Below are 14,157 nucleotides of genomic sequence, written 5' to 3' on the forward strand. Positions count from 1 at the left end.
CTGCAGTCAACATTGTCGAAACGGATTTTTTTTATTTTTTTAATAATTGGTTCATTTCCGTTTTATACCATTTTGAAAAACGCTTGTTTCTTGAAAGTTTCAGAATTTTTTTGAAGATTCTGTGATAATCGCCCTTTACTGGAATATACTGGAATACACAAAAAACGTTGTCATTTTTCGGCCTATTTATGAATCGTTTTCAAATAAACGCTAGATTATCGATAGTATATGTGTACTTATGCACGCTATAGAAGTGGGCTGAAAAATCGATTATCCATTTCCTGATCAGCACACACACACATAGGGCCCACGATGATATATCTGTGAAAAAAGCTCTGATTATCCCAAGACTGGTCAAATAGATTCCTTACCTCAGATCAGATGTTTTCCAAAAAGATTATTCCAATTCCTGATCGCCATTCCAAATATCGATCGCGTTTATTGATCCAACGCTGGGTACTGGAAACACACATTATCCGCTGTTCTTGGGCTCGGCGATGACTTCGATCGTCTCGGGTTACTTGTCTGACAAGTAAAATGAGGAAGCAGGACTTTTTTTCTCTCCATGCGTTTCATTCAATCCAATCCAAAGGGGTGCAGTACCATCCGGAGAGACGATAGGGGGCGGTATTTTCCCAATGGAGCTCAGAGAGAGTTCCAGTGGTAACGTGAGGCTAGATTGCTGAAATATGTAATATGGAAATCGCTAATAAAAAAATATATATCAAAACAGAGATCTCTAGTCTCTCTGGCATGAACTAACGAGAAATATCGTCGTTGGCACTCAAAGTGTTAATGGTAGCAGTGATGCACCCGTGGCCTGGCCGGAACCCAGACTGCAGATTAGACAGGATGTTGTTTGAGGCCATGAAGTGACTGAGCCGTTTGTGAACCAGCTTCTCTAAGACCTTAGCCAAGCAGGGCAAGATGGAAATAGGCCTGTAGCAGTTGGGGTCAGAGCCAGAACCAGCTTTAAAGAGTGGATTAATTAAAGGAACACATTTTGGGAAATTTGCTTACAGTCTTCTCCAGAGAGAGACAAGATGATAAGATACCAGTTTTCTCTGTGCGTTCAGTAGAAAGCCATCTGGCTGCACGTTAGCCTAGCACAGCACAATGAATGGAAGCAGACATGACCGGTTAGCCTAGGCATTGTCCAACTAACATCTCTCCCGAAGGCTAACCAGTCATGTCCGCTTCTATTCATTGTGCTAAGCTAGGCTAACGTGCAGGCAGATAGCTTTCTACTGAACGCACAGAGAAAACTGGTATCCATCTTCTTGTCTCTCTGTAGAAGACAATAAGCAAATTTCCCAAAATGTTGGCGTGTTCCTTTAAGCAATATCACTTGAGGTCGTACGGTATATAGTACATCAGCGCAGGCTGTAATGTGGTCATCATAGCCGTGCTGATATTCAGTGTAACGTATGACCTCGAGTGTGATGTTGCTTTTGTACAACATTTAGTTGGTCACATACAGATACAATGTATCAAAGTGAACGTGAACAAAAGTGCCGTTATAGTGTGTATGATGTATACGACGCTCCGTTTGAAATAAAGACCATTATGATGCCGTTGGAACAGAGCAGAGGGATCCAGAAGGATTTGTGAGAAGTTCAGAGAACAGATGTGACGCAGGAAAGATTAAAAAGTTACACGTTTAAGCTCCTACTCCCTCCTGCAATCATGTGAATAAAAAAAAGCTGTGGCAAGTTGTGATCCGACAAACCCTTATTTTCACTGTCAGCTGGCATTCTAGTAAGTATAGCCAGTTAGCTTCCATTAACACATCCTGCGCCAAAAACGAGTTTACTCGTTATTGCCCGCCAATCTCATAACGCCAAAAACGAGTTTACTCGTTTTTATGATCGTTATTTCCTTTATTCGCTATTGGGATTGATAATTCATCCAGGAAGGCTCCGGGAGCCAGCTGGACCCTGTCTGATATTTCAACGCCTCAATAACGCCGCCTGGTGGATTTCGGGCGAGTTGCACTCCACTCTAAACCGGATGTGGCGCTCTGTGCATCAGGGAAAATCCTCCGGCAGGGCTATCTTGTTATGTTGATCAAAACAAACACTCAAGTGCATTTGATCGCTTTCGAGACGCAAGAATCAATATGCTTTCGGCGTTTATTGAGTCATACAAACGGAAAATGGATCTAGCAGATCGAAATCAAATAATTGGAATATTTTTTCTCCAGACTCATCGGCCACAGGTAAGAGGAATCTAACGTTAATTCCAGCTCGATTGTCCATTTATTTCATTGCAATCCATCCGATCAACATATGATGTCATACTAAGGAAAGCCGTTACTGACAATCAAGGAATCATAAACGACCCCCCCCCCCCTTTCCTTCACGCATGATGGAGCATAATGTATACCGAGCATATGCATTTGAATTATTTAATATAGCGTGTATAGGAACGAAACGCCAATCGATATGTATAATATGCGTCTGGGCCTATAACTCGCGTTCTACTGCTCTACACTATAAAAACACTTATATTCACAACGGTACTAACACGACAATGTATGAATGGAAAAATATAACATTCCCACATCCGGAACGATAGATACCCGATGTTGAATGGGCCATAGTAATGTCGATATAGCTATAATATTTAAAAAGTTATAGCCCTGCAAAGAAGGTGAGCGACTCCATAGGCTTACAGCACTGGCAGAGAGTGGTATAACATGGGCAAACTGCGTGGCACAGAATGTGTTAACTACCATTGTAGACATTGTAGGCCAGTTTATGACCGTACCCATACCGTATATCAGCACTCTGGGAACGCCTGTAGGCCAAACAGACTGCTTGCTGTATAAGATATTACTATGGAGCTGAAGACAACATTTAATCCATTACAGGTTTTATAGACCAACTCGTTCCAAATTACCATGCTAAAGCTTTTCTTAAAAGTTTAGAAAATGAGACTGTAGCCTATAGAATGTCCCATTTATGAGATATTGTCTTTTTATTATATACATTACAAAAAGAGTTACAGGCGGTTAGGTGGCCGAGCGGAGATTGCGTTCGTCACCAGCCCCGGAGCTGTGAGCTGGATTCGCCTGTTCGAATCCAGCTCACAGCTCCGGGGTTGTCACCAGCTTGGCTGGCCGTCTGCACTAATACAATTGGCTGTATTAGAGGGTGGGAGAAGCTGGCGGGGTGGGTCCGGGTCGTTGTAAACAGCGACTCCTACAGTTCGGTCGGGGCGCCTGCTAAGCGCGGATAGGACTCGAGGGGGATAGTGTGGTCCTCCCACACGCTACGCCCTCTCGATGAGAATCCGCGCTGCCAGGTGAAAAGAAGCAGTGATTGGCTGGACGTGTGTCGGAGGAAGCACGTGGTAGCCTCCACTCTCCCAGATGATCTGACTGTGGGGGGTAAGTGCGCAGCGACCAGGAAGGGACTGGGAATTGGCATACGACTAACATTGGGATGGGAGAAAATCGGAGGAAAATGGAGGGGGAAAAAGACAAAAAAAAAAAAAAAAAAAAAAGTTACATTTGAGCTATTATTGCAAATTGTTCCAACCCTGACACACATACACACATGCATATAATACACAAACATGAACACATTTTGTCACACACACACGCATATAATACACAAACGTGAACTAACTTGTCACACTCGATGGCAGAAACGTAGCTTGTATAGAAGTGTCCAGTGGTGAGGAGGTCGGGGGTGGTTTGACCTTGAAACACAAGCTGCTCTTTGGCCATCTTCACCAGGATCAGACGCACCAGCTCCCCCATATACATTCCACTGATCATCTTCTCAAACCTGCACACACACACACACACGAAAAAGGATTAGCAGAGTCAGATAGTGCAACATGAAGTGTCATGCAAAGTGGGAGTTATATCCGTTGGATGGAGCACTGGGGCCACAGAATACATCTCTACCGCTAGCGCTAATGGAGCCAGACAATATGACAAAGTACAGTTGGAGTGCAGTAGCCTAAAAAGAGAGGCTATATTAATGTAATCTGTGCCAGTTGCTTGTTCTAATGTGTGACCGACAATTTCAAATGGATGTCACAAAATGATCTTTTGAACCAGATGCCCTTCACACCCACCGTGTGACATTGAGCTATTCCTAATTCAGCACCAATTTCTGTGCCAGTGTTTTGGGAAGAATACTATGACGTCACTCACAAGGCAGGTTATGCCCTTATTATTTCGACCTAGATTTGGTCAAAATTGCTGCCAAAGTGACCTGAATCAGAAGGACAAAGCTATATTCATATCCAGATTCTATAGTTTTCCAACTTCCATTAGTTTACCCACTTCAGTTTGATCAAATACAACCTCTGCTAACTCATCTAACCAACATTTACATTTAGTAATTTAGCTGATGCTAAACGCTTATCCAAAGCGACTTACAAATTGTGTAAAACAAGTCAGCAGGAATGGTAAAACTCTGACGGCTAAGGGTGAGGGGTATTGTTCGTCTAGCAGTGCTTCACTCTGAGTGCATAGTAGTATAGACATAATAGCAAAGTAGGTAGTAGTATAGACATAATAGCAAAGTAGATTACAAAAAATTAAATGTGTACCCTAACTAACCTTACATTTGTCATGCACTTGTCCTAATATACTAACCTACACTGTAGCACTCAACACTTTGTTGAACATTGTTACTCAGCTGATAAGAGTTGTGCCCTTCCTGCTGTCTTGTTGTACAAAACTTGTAAGTCGCTTTGGATAAAAGAGTCAGCTAAATGACTAAATGTAAATGTAATGTAGATAGTAGTATAGACATAATGGCAAAGTACACAATAGTCAAATACAGTAAGACGTCTTTTAATTTAAGTTAACCGTCTGTAGTGTGGTAGTGAAAGGTTAACCTTCTGTAGTGTGGTAGTGAAAGGGTTAACCTTCTGTAGTGTGGTAGTGAAAGGTTAACCTTCTGTAGTGTGGTAGTGAAAGGTTAACCGTCTGTAGTGTGGTAGTGAAAGGGTTAATACAAGTTACAGTACAGGCGGTTAGGTGGCGTAGCGGAGATTGCGTTCGTCACCAACCCCGGAGACGCTAGGATTCGCCTGTTCGAATCCAGCTCACAGCTCCGGGGTTGTCACCAGCTTGGCTGGCCATTCACACTAATACAATTGGCAGTATTAGAGGGTGGGAGAAGCTGGCGGGGTGGGTCCGGGTCGTTGTAAACAGCGACTCCTACAGTTCGGTCGGGGCGCCTGCTACGAGCGGATAGGACTTGAGTGGGATAGTGTGATCCTTCCACACGCTACGCCCTCTCAATGAGAATCCGCGCTGCCAGGTGAAAAGAAGCGGTTGATTGGCTGGACGTGTGTCGGAGGAAGCACGTGATAGCCTCCACTCTCCCAGACCGACTGTGGGGGGTAAGTGCGCAACGACCAGGAAGGGGATTGGGAATTGGCATAACAACTAACATTGGGATGGGAGAAAATCGGAGGAAAATGGAGGGGGAAAAAGATTTAAAAAAATTAGCGATGCTCGATATTGGCTTTTTTACCGATACAGATATTCCGATATTGTCCAACTCTTAATTTCCGATACAGATATCAACCGATATCAACCGATACCGATATATGCAGGGTTTCCCACCCCAAAAAACGGAATAATTTCAGGTAACTAATCATTTCACTGGATATATATATAACAAATATTGTTATTGTTTTTTTCTTTTTTTAAACAGATACCGATATTTTCCGATATCACATTTTACTGCCGATATCGGCCGATAATATCGGTCGGCCGATAATATCGGACATCCCTAAAAAAAATAAAAATAAAAATACAAGTTACAGTACAACTTACAGCTGCTTGCCAGGATTCAAGGACCCTGCATCGATTTCCCGGTCGAAGTCGGTGCGCAGGTCCTCCAGGGCCCCGTCGTCTCCGAACGCCCCCCACTCCATGTTGACACACATGCGGCCCTCGTCTCCCTCCACCAGCTCCAGGTTGCGCATCTCCTCCATGTAGCAGGCGTTGGTGCCCGTTCCTGGGTGGGGGGCAGACTGAGGCAATGTGGACACTGGACACGCACCTAGTACAAGTAACCGCTGTCTTGTTTCGGGGGTGCAAGCAGGGTTATAATAGCAAGACATGACCAGGAGAATCTGCTCAAATTAGGTTAGATAATAGATTCTCTTTTTACACTCATGTGGAACACCTTTCTAAAAGGTTGACAATTGGATTCTTGTATACAGGGTTCCCACAGACATTGCAAAATTAAATTAAAGGACTTTCAAGTACTTTTCCCAAGCACAATTTTTCATTTTAAAAAGGATACAATTCACTTTTAAATGCCGTTTTTTTTAATAGAAAAATTCAATATTTATGGCTTAAAACCAATTTCCGACAATTCAATTTTTTGATTCAGAACAATTTTATCACGGATGAACAAAACGTTCAATGCGAATGGTTGATTTGAATTTCAAGGACTTTTTAACCTGTTCCACACATGGTGAAAATCCACCTAAAATATATACCTAGGTAAATGGAATATTGCTCCACTTCTACAAGGGCTATTTGCATATTCTTGGTATCTAGGTACATATATGGACCTCAGGGAATGTATTCACAGTGTCAGAAATATTGTGTCTATTACTAGGCTTGCTTAAATTGTGATTAAACAAAGGAGAATATGAATTATGATTTTTCTTTGCATCTTTGACAGTGGATAACACCATGCTAATAATGACCAAACATAAAAAACTGCCACTGATCTCGTTCAGTACCTTCTTGAGATCATGTGTACAAAGAAATCTAAGGAAATTAATAAAGGGAAGATGATTAAACAGAAGGTTCTGTAGATACAGTACTGAATTCTCCCATCCAGACCAATGCAATTTGAAATATTATTATAGAATATAGAATAGGAGGCTTATAAATTACCTTATTATAGCCAATTCGCATTTATATATATATACATATATTATCTTTCAAATGCCCGAGTTCAATTTGGATTTAACATCACCAGGCGTGCATAAGAACAGATAATGATATCTACTGTAATTTACTGTCGTTTTTTATTTTCACCACAGTGCAACCATTTAAAAAAAAAAGTCAGATCTAATTGTTGCTACATGATAACAATAGGGAGGAGAAACTAACTGCGTTTCAATATTTGTCAAAAACGTTACCTTTTGTGGCTTATTATCGCGAATAATAACAGTTATTGATATTATTCATTCAGAACGCTGAACTTTGAACCCCCATAGTATCTGACAGGAAGTGTAGTTCGGCAAAATTCCAACGCTGATCCACAGCTATAGATGGCCTCCACAGAATGGCTGCAAAAAGACTACAATTCCCATGGTTAACATTTTCCAAAATGCTCGCCGTCTTGCAATAGACTTCCTCAAATCGAAAAACTTAAAACTATCTAATGGCACTTTTTTTTTTTTACTTTTTTTTTTAGCGTTTATCGCTTTCCTGGTCAAGCATGACCGACAGCTGTAGGGTGAAACGGGAGAGAGAGCAGGGGGAGACATTCGGCAAATGACGGCGAGTCCGGGAATCGAACTCGGAGTCAACCAGATCCGTGACGCAGCACGGAGTTCCGCGACGCAGCGCGGTAACATGGTGTGCTACTGGAGCACCCATCTAATGGCACTTTTAACCTATTACTAAACTAACGTATTGATGATTATATACATTCTACATGCTTTTGTGACATGGTAGTGATGTTAATACTTGAAAACGTTTGGGGGGAAAACGCAACTTTTATGCAACATTAAAAAAATATATTGATTTATGACCAGATGCCATTTTGGGATCGGTACCGACCCCGTGGGGTGGAACAGGTTTTAAGCACCTTGTTAAAAAATGGGCTGTTTTCAAGGAATTCCAGGCCTCGACTGTTTTTGGTAAAAAAAATCACGCACTTTAAGCACTTCAAGAACCCTGTGCGAACCCCGTGTATAGAAACAAATTGTGCTTTTCCACTGCTAGTAGGAAGACTATTGTACAATCAACAATTATGTCTGTAATTGATTATGGTGACATTCTGTACATGCATGCCTCTCCCTCCACCTTAAAACCCTTCAATGCTGTGCATCATAGCGCACAGTGTTTTTATCACTGAAGATACATTTCTCACTCACCATTGTGTTTTATATGAAAAAGTGGGATGTCCTTAACACTTTAATCGCCGGAGACGCCGAAACTCGTCTTTCCCCGCCATGCTCATTCTGCCGAAGACGCCGTAACACGTCTTGGATATCAATATTTCAAAAATCTGTGATCGAAATCATATTTCTCCCCCGGGGACCTGAGATATACTGCTGAGCTCCACTCAACTCTCTAACGGTTCAAGAGCGCCATCTAGTGGCCGATCGGGGGATCACCCAGGGGAGAAACAGGATGTAGAAGCTGGTGCTCATTTCAATTCGGTCCGATCACTCGCTATAGGTCCCGGGACTCGAGCTCGACACAATACATAGCGATCCGTTGCCAATAACTCGACAAACAACATGATTTGGACGTATATACTATTATACAACCTGGAAATGGATCGGGTATTTCTCCATCCCATAATAGAAAAAATTCTGTTCCACGCTCATCTGCCAACGGCGCGAGGAAGCTACGGTGAGTTTCAGCGTTATTTTCTAATGTCCTCTATACTAACTGCTCTAATGATCATATCACCCACACTAGATGAATGATATAACGTTGCCCACGGAATTATAAACGACCCCCCGCCCATCATCAGATCATACGTAGTAACTTCTAGAACTACGTGAAGTTGAAATTTTTTATCTGGCACCGATCGCTATCAAACTGTATTTGATCATCAATATAATGCATTTAGGGCTATAAATCAAGTTCTGGAGAAAGCTGCAGAAAACGATAAAAACATACTTATACTTTAGACCGTATTTTAGTATGAATATGTGAATGAAAAAGTATAACGTTGCTACACCCTGAACAATAGATATAGGACATTGAATGGGCCATAATAATGTCAATTTAGCAATACAATTTAAAAAGTTATAGCCCTGCAAAGAAGGGGAACTTCTCCATAGACAAATAGAGCTGGCTAGGGATTGTAAATTATGAATTTAACCATGGCGATCAAAGTGTTAACCAAGAGAAGGGCCTTGCATTGCATTGCATTTATTGATAAGGCTCTGTTCATGAAACAACGCTATTATCTCTGCTCTTTGATTGCTTTTAAATACAGACCATATGGTACTAGGTCACAGGATCGCTTAGCTTTAGATACACGACCACGACCACACATAAAAACCTTGGCACAAAGCTTGGCAAAACTGTTTTTAAATACTATGCCCCTTACAAATGGAATGAACTACAAAAAACCTTGATGTTAGAACATTTCATTCCGTTAGAACTTAGAAGACATGTTTGTTGATGTTCCACTGAATTTTTATCTGAAGTTTGTCCAATGTGTTTTTATATCTATTGTAAAAAGAGATATCAGTTTCATAGTGCTTTACCTGTATGAATAAAGGACAAATAAATTAAATAAAGAATAAAGTAGCCAACGTTTTACTGTGATAAGGGGATCATGAAAGAAAAATTATGGATGAATGGAGGAATTATGGGGGCCAAGTTTGTTAGGTAGTGAGTAGGGTTGCAAATTGTAAGCACGTTCCTTACTCAATCATTGATAACGTTAACGATCAATTAATCGGGTAATCGTAACTAAAAATACAAAATTTACCAAATGTATTTTGTTTTTCCTCAATCAGAAGGTTTATTTCCACAGCAGTGACATATTGCATTCTCACAACATTGCATGGCATATGAAACATAGAAATGTAGAGACCTGCGGCTACGTGGCGTAGTGGGCAAGGCGCTCGCCACGAAATGCTGGAGACCCTGGGCTCGTCAGTTCGAGCCCAGCGCTCCACATTTGCTTTCAGTTTAGCTGGTCGTCCGTACTAATACACATTGGCCGTATTAGGGGGTGGGAAACTGATGGGTGGGGATCGGGCGTTGTGGACAGCGACTCCTACAGGTCGGTTGGTGCGCCTGCGCAGTAGAATCAGGAGGTGTCGGGGGCAGCGTGAGCCTCCCACACGTTACTCCTCGCCACTGAGAGATCGAGCTGCGCAGGTGAAAAGATGTGACTGCTGTTACCTCAAGTACCGGAGGGGACTTGTGCTATGTATGACTTAGTCCACATTGCAGCCGGCTTGTGGGAGGCAAGAAACAGCGTCCGTGACAGGGGAGGGTTGAATTGGATGATACGAAAATTGGGATGGGAGAAAAAAATATATAGAAAATGGGAGAAAAAGTGGATAAAAAAAAATTTAGAGACCTAGACATTAAAACACATTTGTGTCGACTTTAAGTGGGCGAGCTGCATATGTGGCAAAAAAATAAATAAAAAATTTCACTCGCCACAAAAGCATGTAACAAACTAAAAAGATTTCTAAACACGGTTTTATATTAACTTGATAAATAAAAACAAAAGATCGACTTATGTTGACGAAAATGTCCAATAGGCCTAACTAAATAACAGATTACGCACAAAAAACGCTGAAAACAACCAACTGTACTAATGAAGCAACAAGAGTATTTTTAATGAGGCTAGCTATTATTATTTTGCAACAAGATAGCCTACAACATAGAAAGCCTGTCTCAGACTGACTCACATGGTCCTGATTTATTTGTTCTTGTTGAGGAAAATCAGCATATCGACATGGTCAGGTGTCAGACGGGAGTACCATGCAGCCTGGTCACAATCAGTCCAAAAACTGGGGATGGGAATGGCTTCTTTTAACTGTTACGCGAGGTGTTCTGCCATATGCTGACCCGGCAAACTTCTAGTTGGCAACACCGCAGTGGTGACGGTAACATAGCTTTCGGTCGTCAGGGCAGTCCAGCTGTCCAACCTCGCCAGCAGCGGTAATTTTAGCTAGCTGCGCAAGCAACTCTGAACTTGGCATCGGTGTACCGGTGTGCGAGGTGATTGTGCCTCAGGATGGGAAATGGTACGCTGGCTCAAGCAGGTGCATCATTTGCCGCAATCCTTCGCCGTCAACCATACTGATCATGTCGTTTTCGATAAATGCGCAGACTGACCTATTTAAAAAGGTAATTTTTTCAGGCCCTAGTGGGTCACAGCTCAAAATCAACACTTCTCTTAGCCCGCTTAATTTTGCACGTTGCCGTCGCTCGTGTTTTTCCTACATCCACAGGTAGTAAGCGAGTCATCTGAACTGTATACCCACAGGTAGTGAGTGAGTCATCTGAACTGTATACCCACAGGTAGTGAGTGAGTCATCTGAACTGTATACCCACAGGTAGTGAGTGAGTCATCTGAACTGTATACCCACAGGTAGTGAGTGAGTCACCTGAACTGTATACCCACAGGTAGTGAGTGAGTCATCTGAACTGCACACCCACAGGTAGTGAGTGAGTCATCTGAACTGTATACCTACAGCTGCGCTGCTCACCATGGGGGGGTGGGGGCACTGGTGCAAGCTTTTTGGATGGACTGAAAGGAATCCCAGTATGTGACAAATCTGATCAAACGTCTTACAAATATGAACTATCACTTAAAAAATACGTTCCAAGCCTCCTTTAGCTCAAAAAGGTCTAGAGAGTAAAGGGCAGAGAAGAAGCCAAATAAAAAAAGAGGCTATTGATTATAATTAAAGATAACCCGGTCAATCAAGTTAATGAGAAATAACAGACCTAAACATATAGATCCCCCCCGATTCCTATTTAACTCCAGACTTACCGACAATGAGGCCTATTTCGCAGTGATGATCGTCGTAGCCACAGGTCATCATGGTGCCCACCGTGTCGTTGATCACGGCCACAATGTCAATGTCAAAGTCCTGCAAGGAGGTTTTAATAGCACCGAGTGACAACTCACACATGCTATACAGCACTATAGGGGCTGGGACTGTGAGAGAGCCCCTGATACAATCTCATTATGATCCTCCACTATAATGTATTCTGATTCAATAAGGATTGCAACTCACTACTGTGTAATTTATCCCATGGAAAATATGTCTGAACAGTATAATAATAATAAATTACGGTATATTTGTAACACACTTTATATTTGTAACAATCTCAAAGTGCTACATGAAGGAGATAAGACAGTATATAACATTTGTATCGATATCACAATATGAAATAAATAACACAATATCCACAATTGCAAAGGCATATGGTCATTTTCGTGAATTAATTTTGAAAGTACATGCAATCAGTCAACTGAAATACAGTGAGAATATTGCATATGTTATCAGTCATCATGGTGACTAGTACTATATCATTGATCATTAGTGGGGAAATCCAACAACAGGGTAATGCCTAAAGAAACAGGGCTGCAGTATTAACCCTTTCACTACCACACTACAGAAGCAATACAAATACAATTTATTATTATTATTATTATAACCTTCTGTAGTGTGGTAGTGAAAGGGTTGACCCTTTGTCGTGTGGTAGTGAATCGATTGATTGAAAACTTTAATTAACAGATTGCAGAATTCGTACAGTACGGCTCAATACACACAATTGTTAAGGGGATGCAGACCAGATAAAGACTTTCGTCTTGTTTACATCAGGGTCCCCCATTTTCAATTCATAAAGGGTTAACCTTCTGTATTGTCGCAGTGAAAGGGTTAACCCGTTGGTAGTGTGGCAGTGAAAGGGTTAAAATGCCTGGTCTGAAACCCCCTGCAGTGCTGCCTCTTCTGTTTTAGGAGCGTATGGTCCATAGTGGCACACAGACCTGTATGTCGGTGCATTATGACATTTGTCTGAGGCGACGAGTCCTGTGTGAGACTATATTTAGCCAGCAGCGACAGACAGACCCACTCACCCCTCGTTTTTTGATGGCTTTCCTCAAAAGGCCGACTACATCTCTCCCTTCCACTCCACTCGACTTGAAGCCTTTGGTCCATGACACCAGAATACTCTGCATACAGGAGAACACACAAACACAACAAACAGGCAAAGAAGAGAGGTTATCTGAATTATTTCCGATTTGACAGGTGTCTTTTTTCTCTCCATTATATTACAAGGCTATTTTCTAACAATATATTTCAACTGTGCCACCTTTTTACAATTTAGAATTTTTTTCCTAATCTCATAAGCGTTTTGAACAACGCTGTCCAAAAGCCAGAAAAACTTGAATGTGATTTCATGAATGGGAAACATTCATTCACGAGGGGCGTCCAATATCATTCATTACCAGATTAATTTCAAGGACTTTTTAAGCAGCTTGTTAAGAAATTGGCTGTTTAAGGAATTCAAGGCCTCGACTTTCTTTGGTAAAAAAATCAAGCACTTTAAGCACTTCAAGGTCCTTGTGCAAACCCCGAGTTTGTTACTGGGAGTTCTGAAGTGAAACAACAGTGAAAGACATGAAAACATCAGAGAATGAATACCATCAGCTGAAATAGCAATCATCACCAATTAGTTAGTCCCGATTTGCAAGAAGCCAGATGATAAAGTAATGAAGGCGTCTCTGGCTCACCTCATCCAACTTGGTCTGCTGACAGGGGAAGGAGAAAGTGAAACCCAGTGGGAGTTTCTTGTCCTTTATGTTCAGCTTGTCTAGGAAGTTCGCCAGACACTCAGCGATGTGATCAAAGAGCTGTGGGAGAGAGAGAAAGGTCAGTGGCAAGATCGGCATGTGCAGCAGAACAACTCACAGAGCTGCAGAGAAATGCGTGGTAAACAGTAAAACATCGGTACCATTTCTTCTTTTCGCTGGGGGGGTCAGTGAGCAAGTCCAGTACAATAACTTTTATTGTACTATATTCCATCACTTCACTTATTCCAGCGCATGCCCTCAGGTCGCTACAGGTCAATTTCAACCAGACACACACGCTTCACAAACAGCTTTTACCCCACAGCAGTCCGAACACTAAACACCCTGGCCCGGCCCCCCTTGCACATCCAGGTCGGATGGTCAAGCATCCGACCTGAAGTGAACATGAACTGAATTGAACTGACACTGACTGTCACTTGTTATATGCGACTGTCCTGTATGTATTTATTGTGGGGATTGGGAGGTGTGTGGCATTGAAGTATCTTGCATTGTGCTATATTTAATTTAGTTTATATCCCATTTAATATTATTCAACCTCTTTATTTACAGTTGTACAGCCCTGGCCTATATTTTATTCCCTAATTATATTCTATTGTACTCCACCTCTTTATTGTATTAT

The 14,157-nt window shown here is 41.8% G+C and overlaps 1 protein-coding gene across 1 annotated transcript in view; it reads right to left on the reverse strand.

The window, feature by feature from the left end:
• The window catches only part of hk2 (hexokinase 2), a 60,728-nt gene that overhangs the window by 27,474 nt on the left and 19,097 nt on the right, over positions 1-14,157 (reverse strand). The window contains exons 4-8 of the mRNA XM_084337938.1: positions 13,461-13,580; positions 12,804-12,899; positions 11,709-11,808; positions 5,810-5,993; positions 3,633-3,794 (exon numbers count right to left, since the gene is read on the reverse strand). Coding sequence (XP_084194064.1) covers positions 3,633-3,794; positions 5,810-5,993; positions 11,709-11,808; positions 12,804-12,899; positions 13,461-13,580 — 662 coding nt within the window. The remainder of the gene's footprint in view (positions 1-3,632; positions 3,795-5,809; positions 5,994-11,708; positions 11,809-12,803; positions 12,900-13,460; positions 13,581-14,157) is intronic.

This window comes from Notolepis coatsorum, assembly GCF_963971535.1.
Source record: "Notolepis coatsorum genome assembly, chromosome: 2".
In the NCBI taxonomy this organism is placed as follows: Eukaryota; Metazoa; Chordata; class Actinopteri; order Aulopiformes; family Paralepididae; genus Notolepis; species Notolepis coatsorum.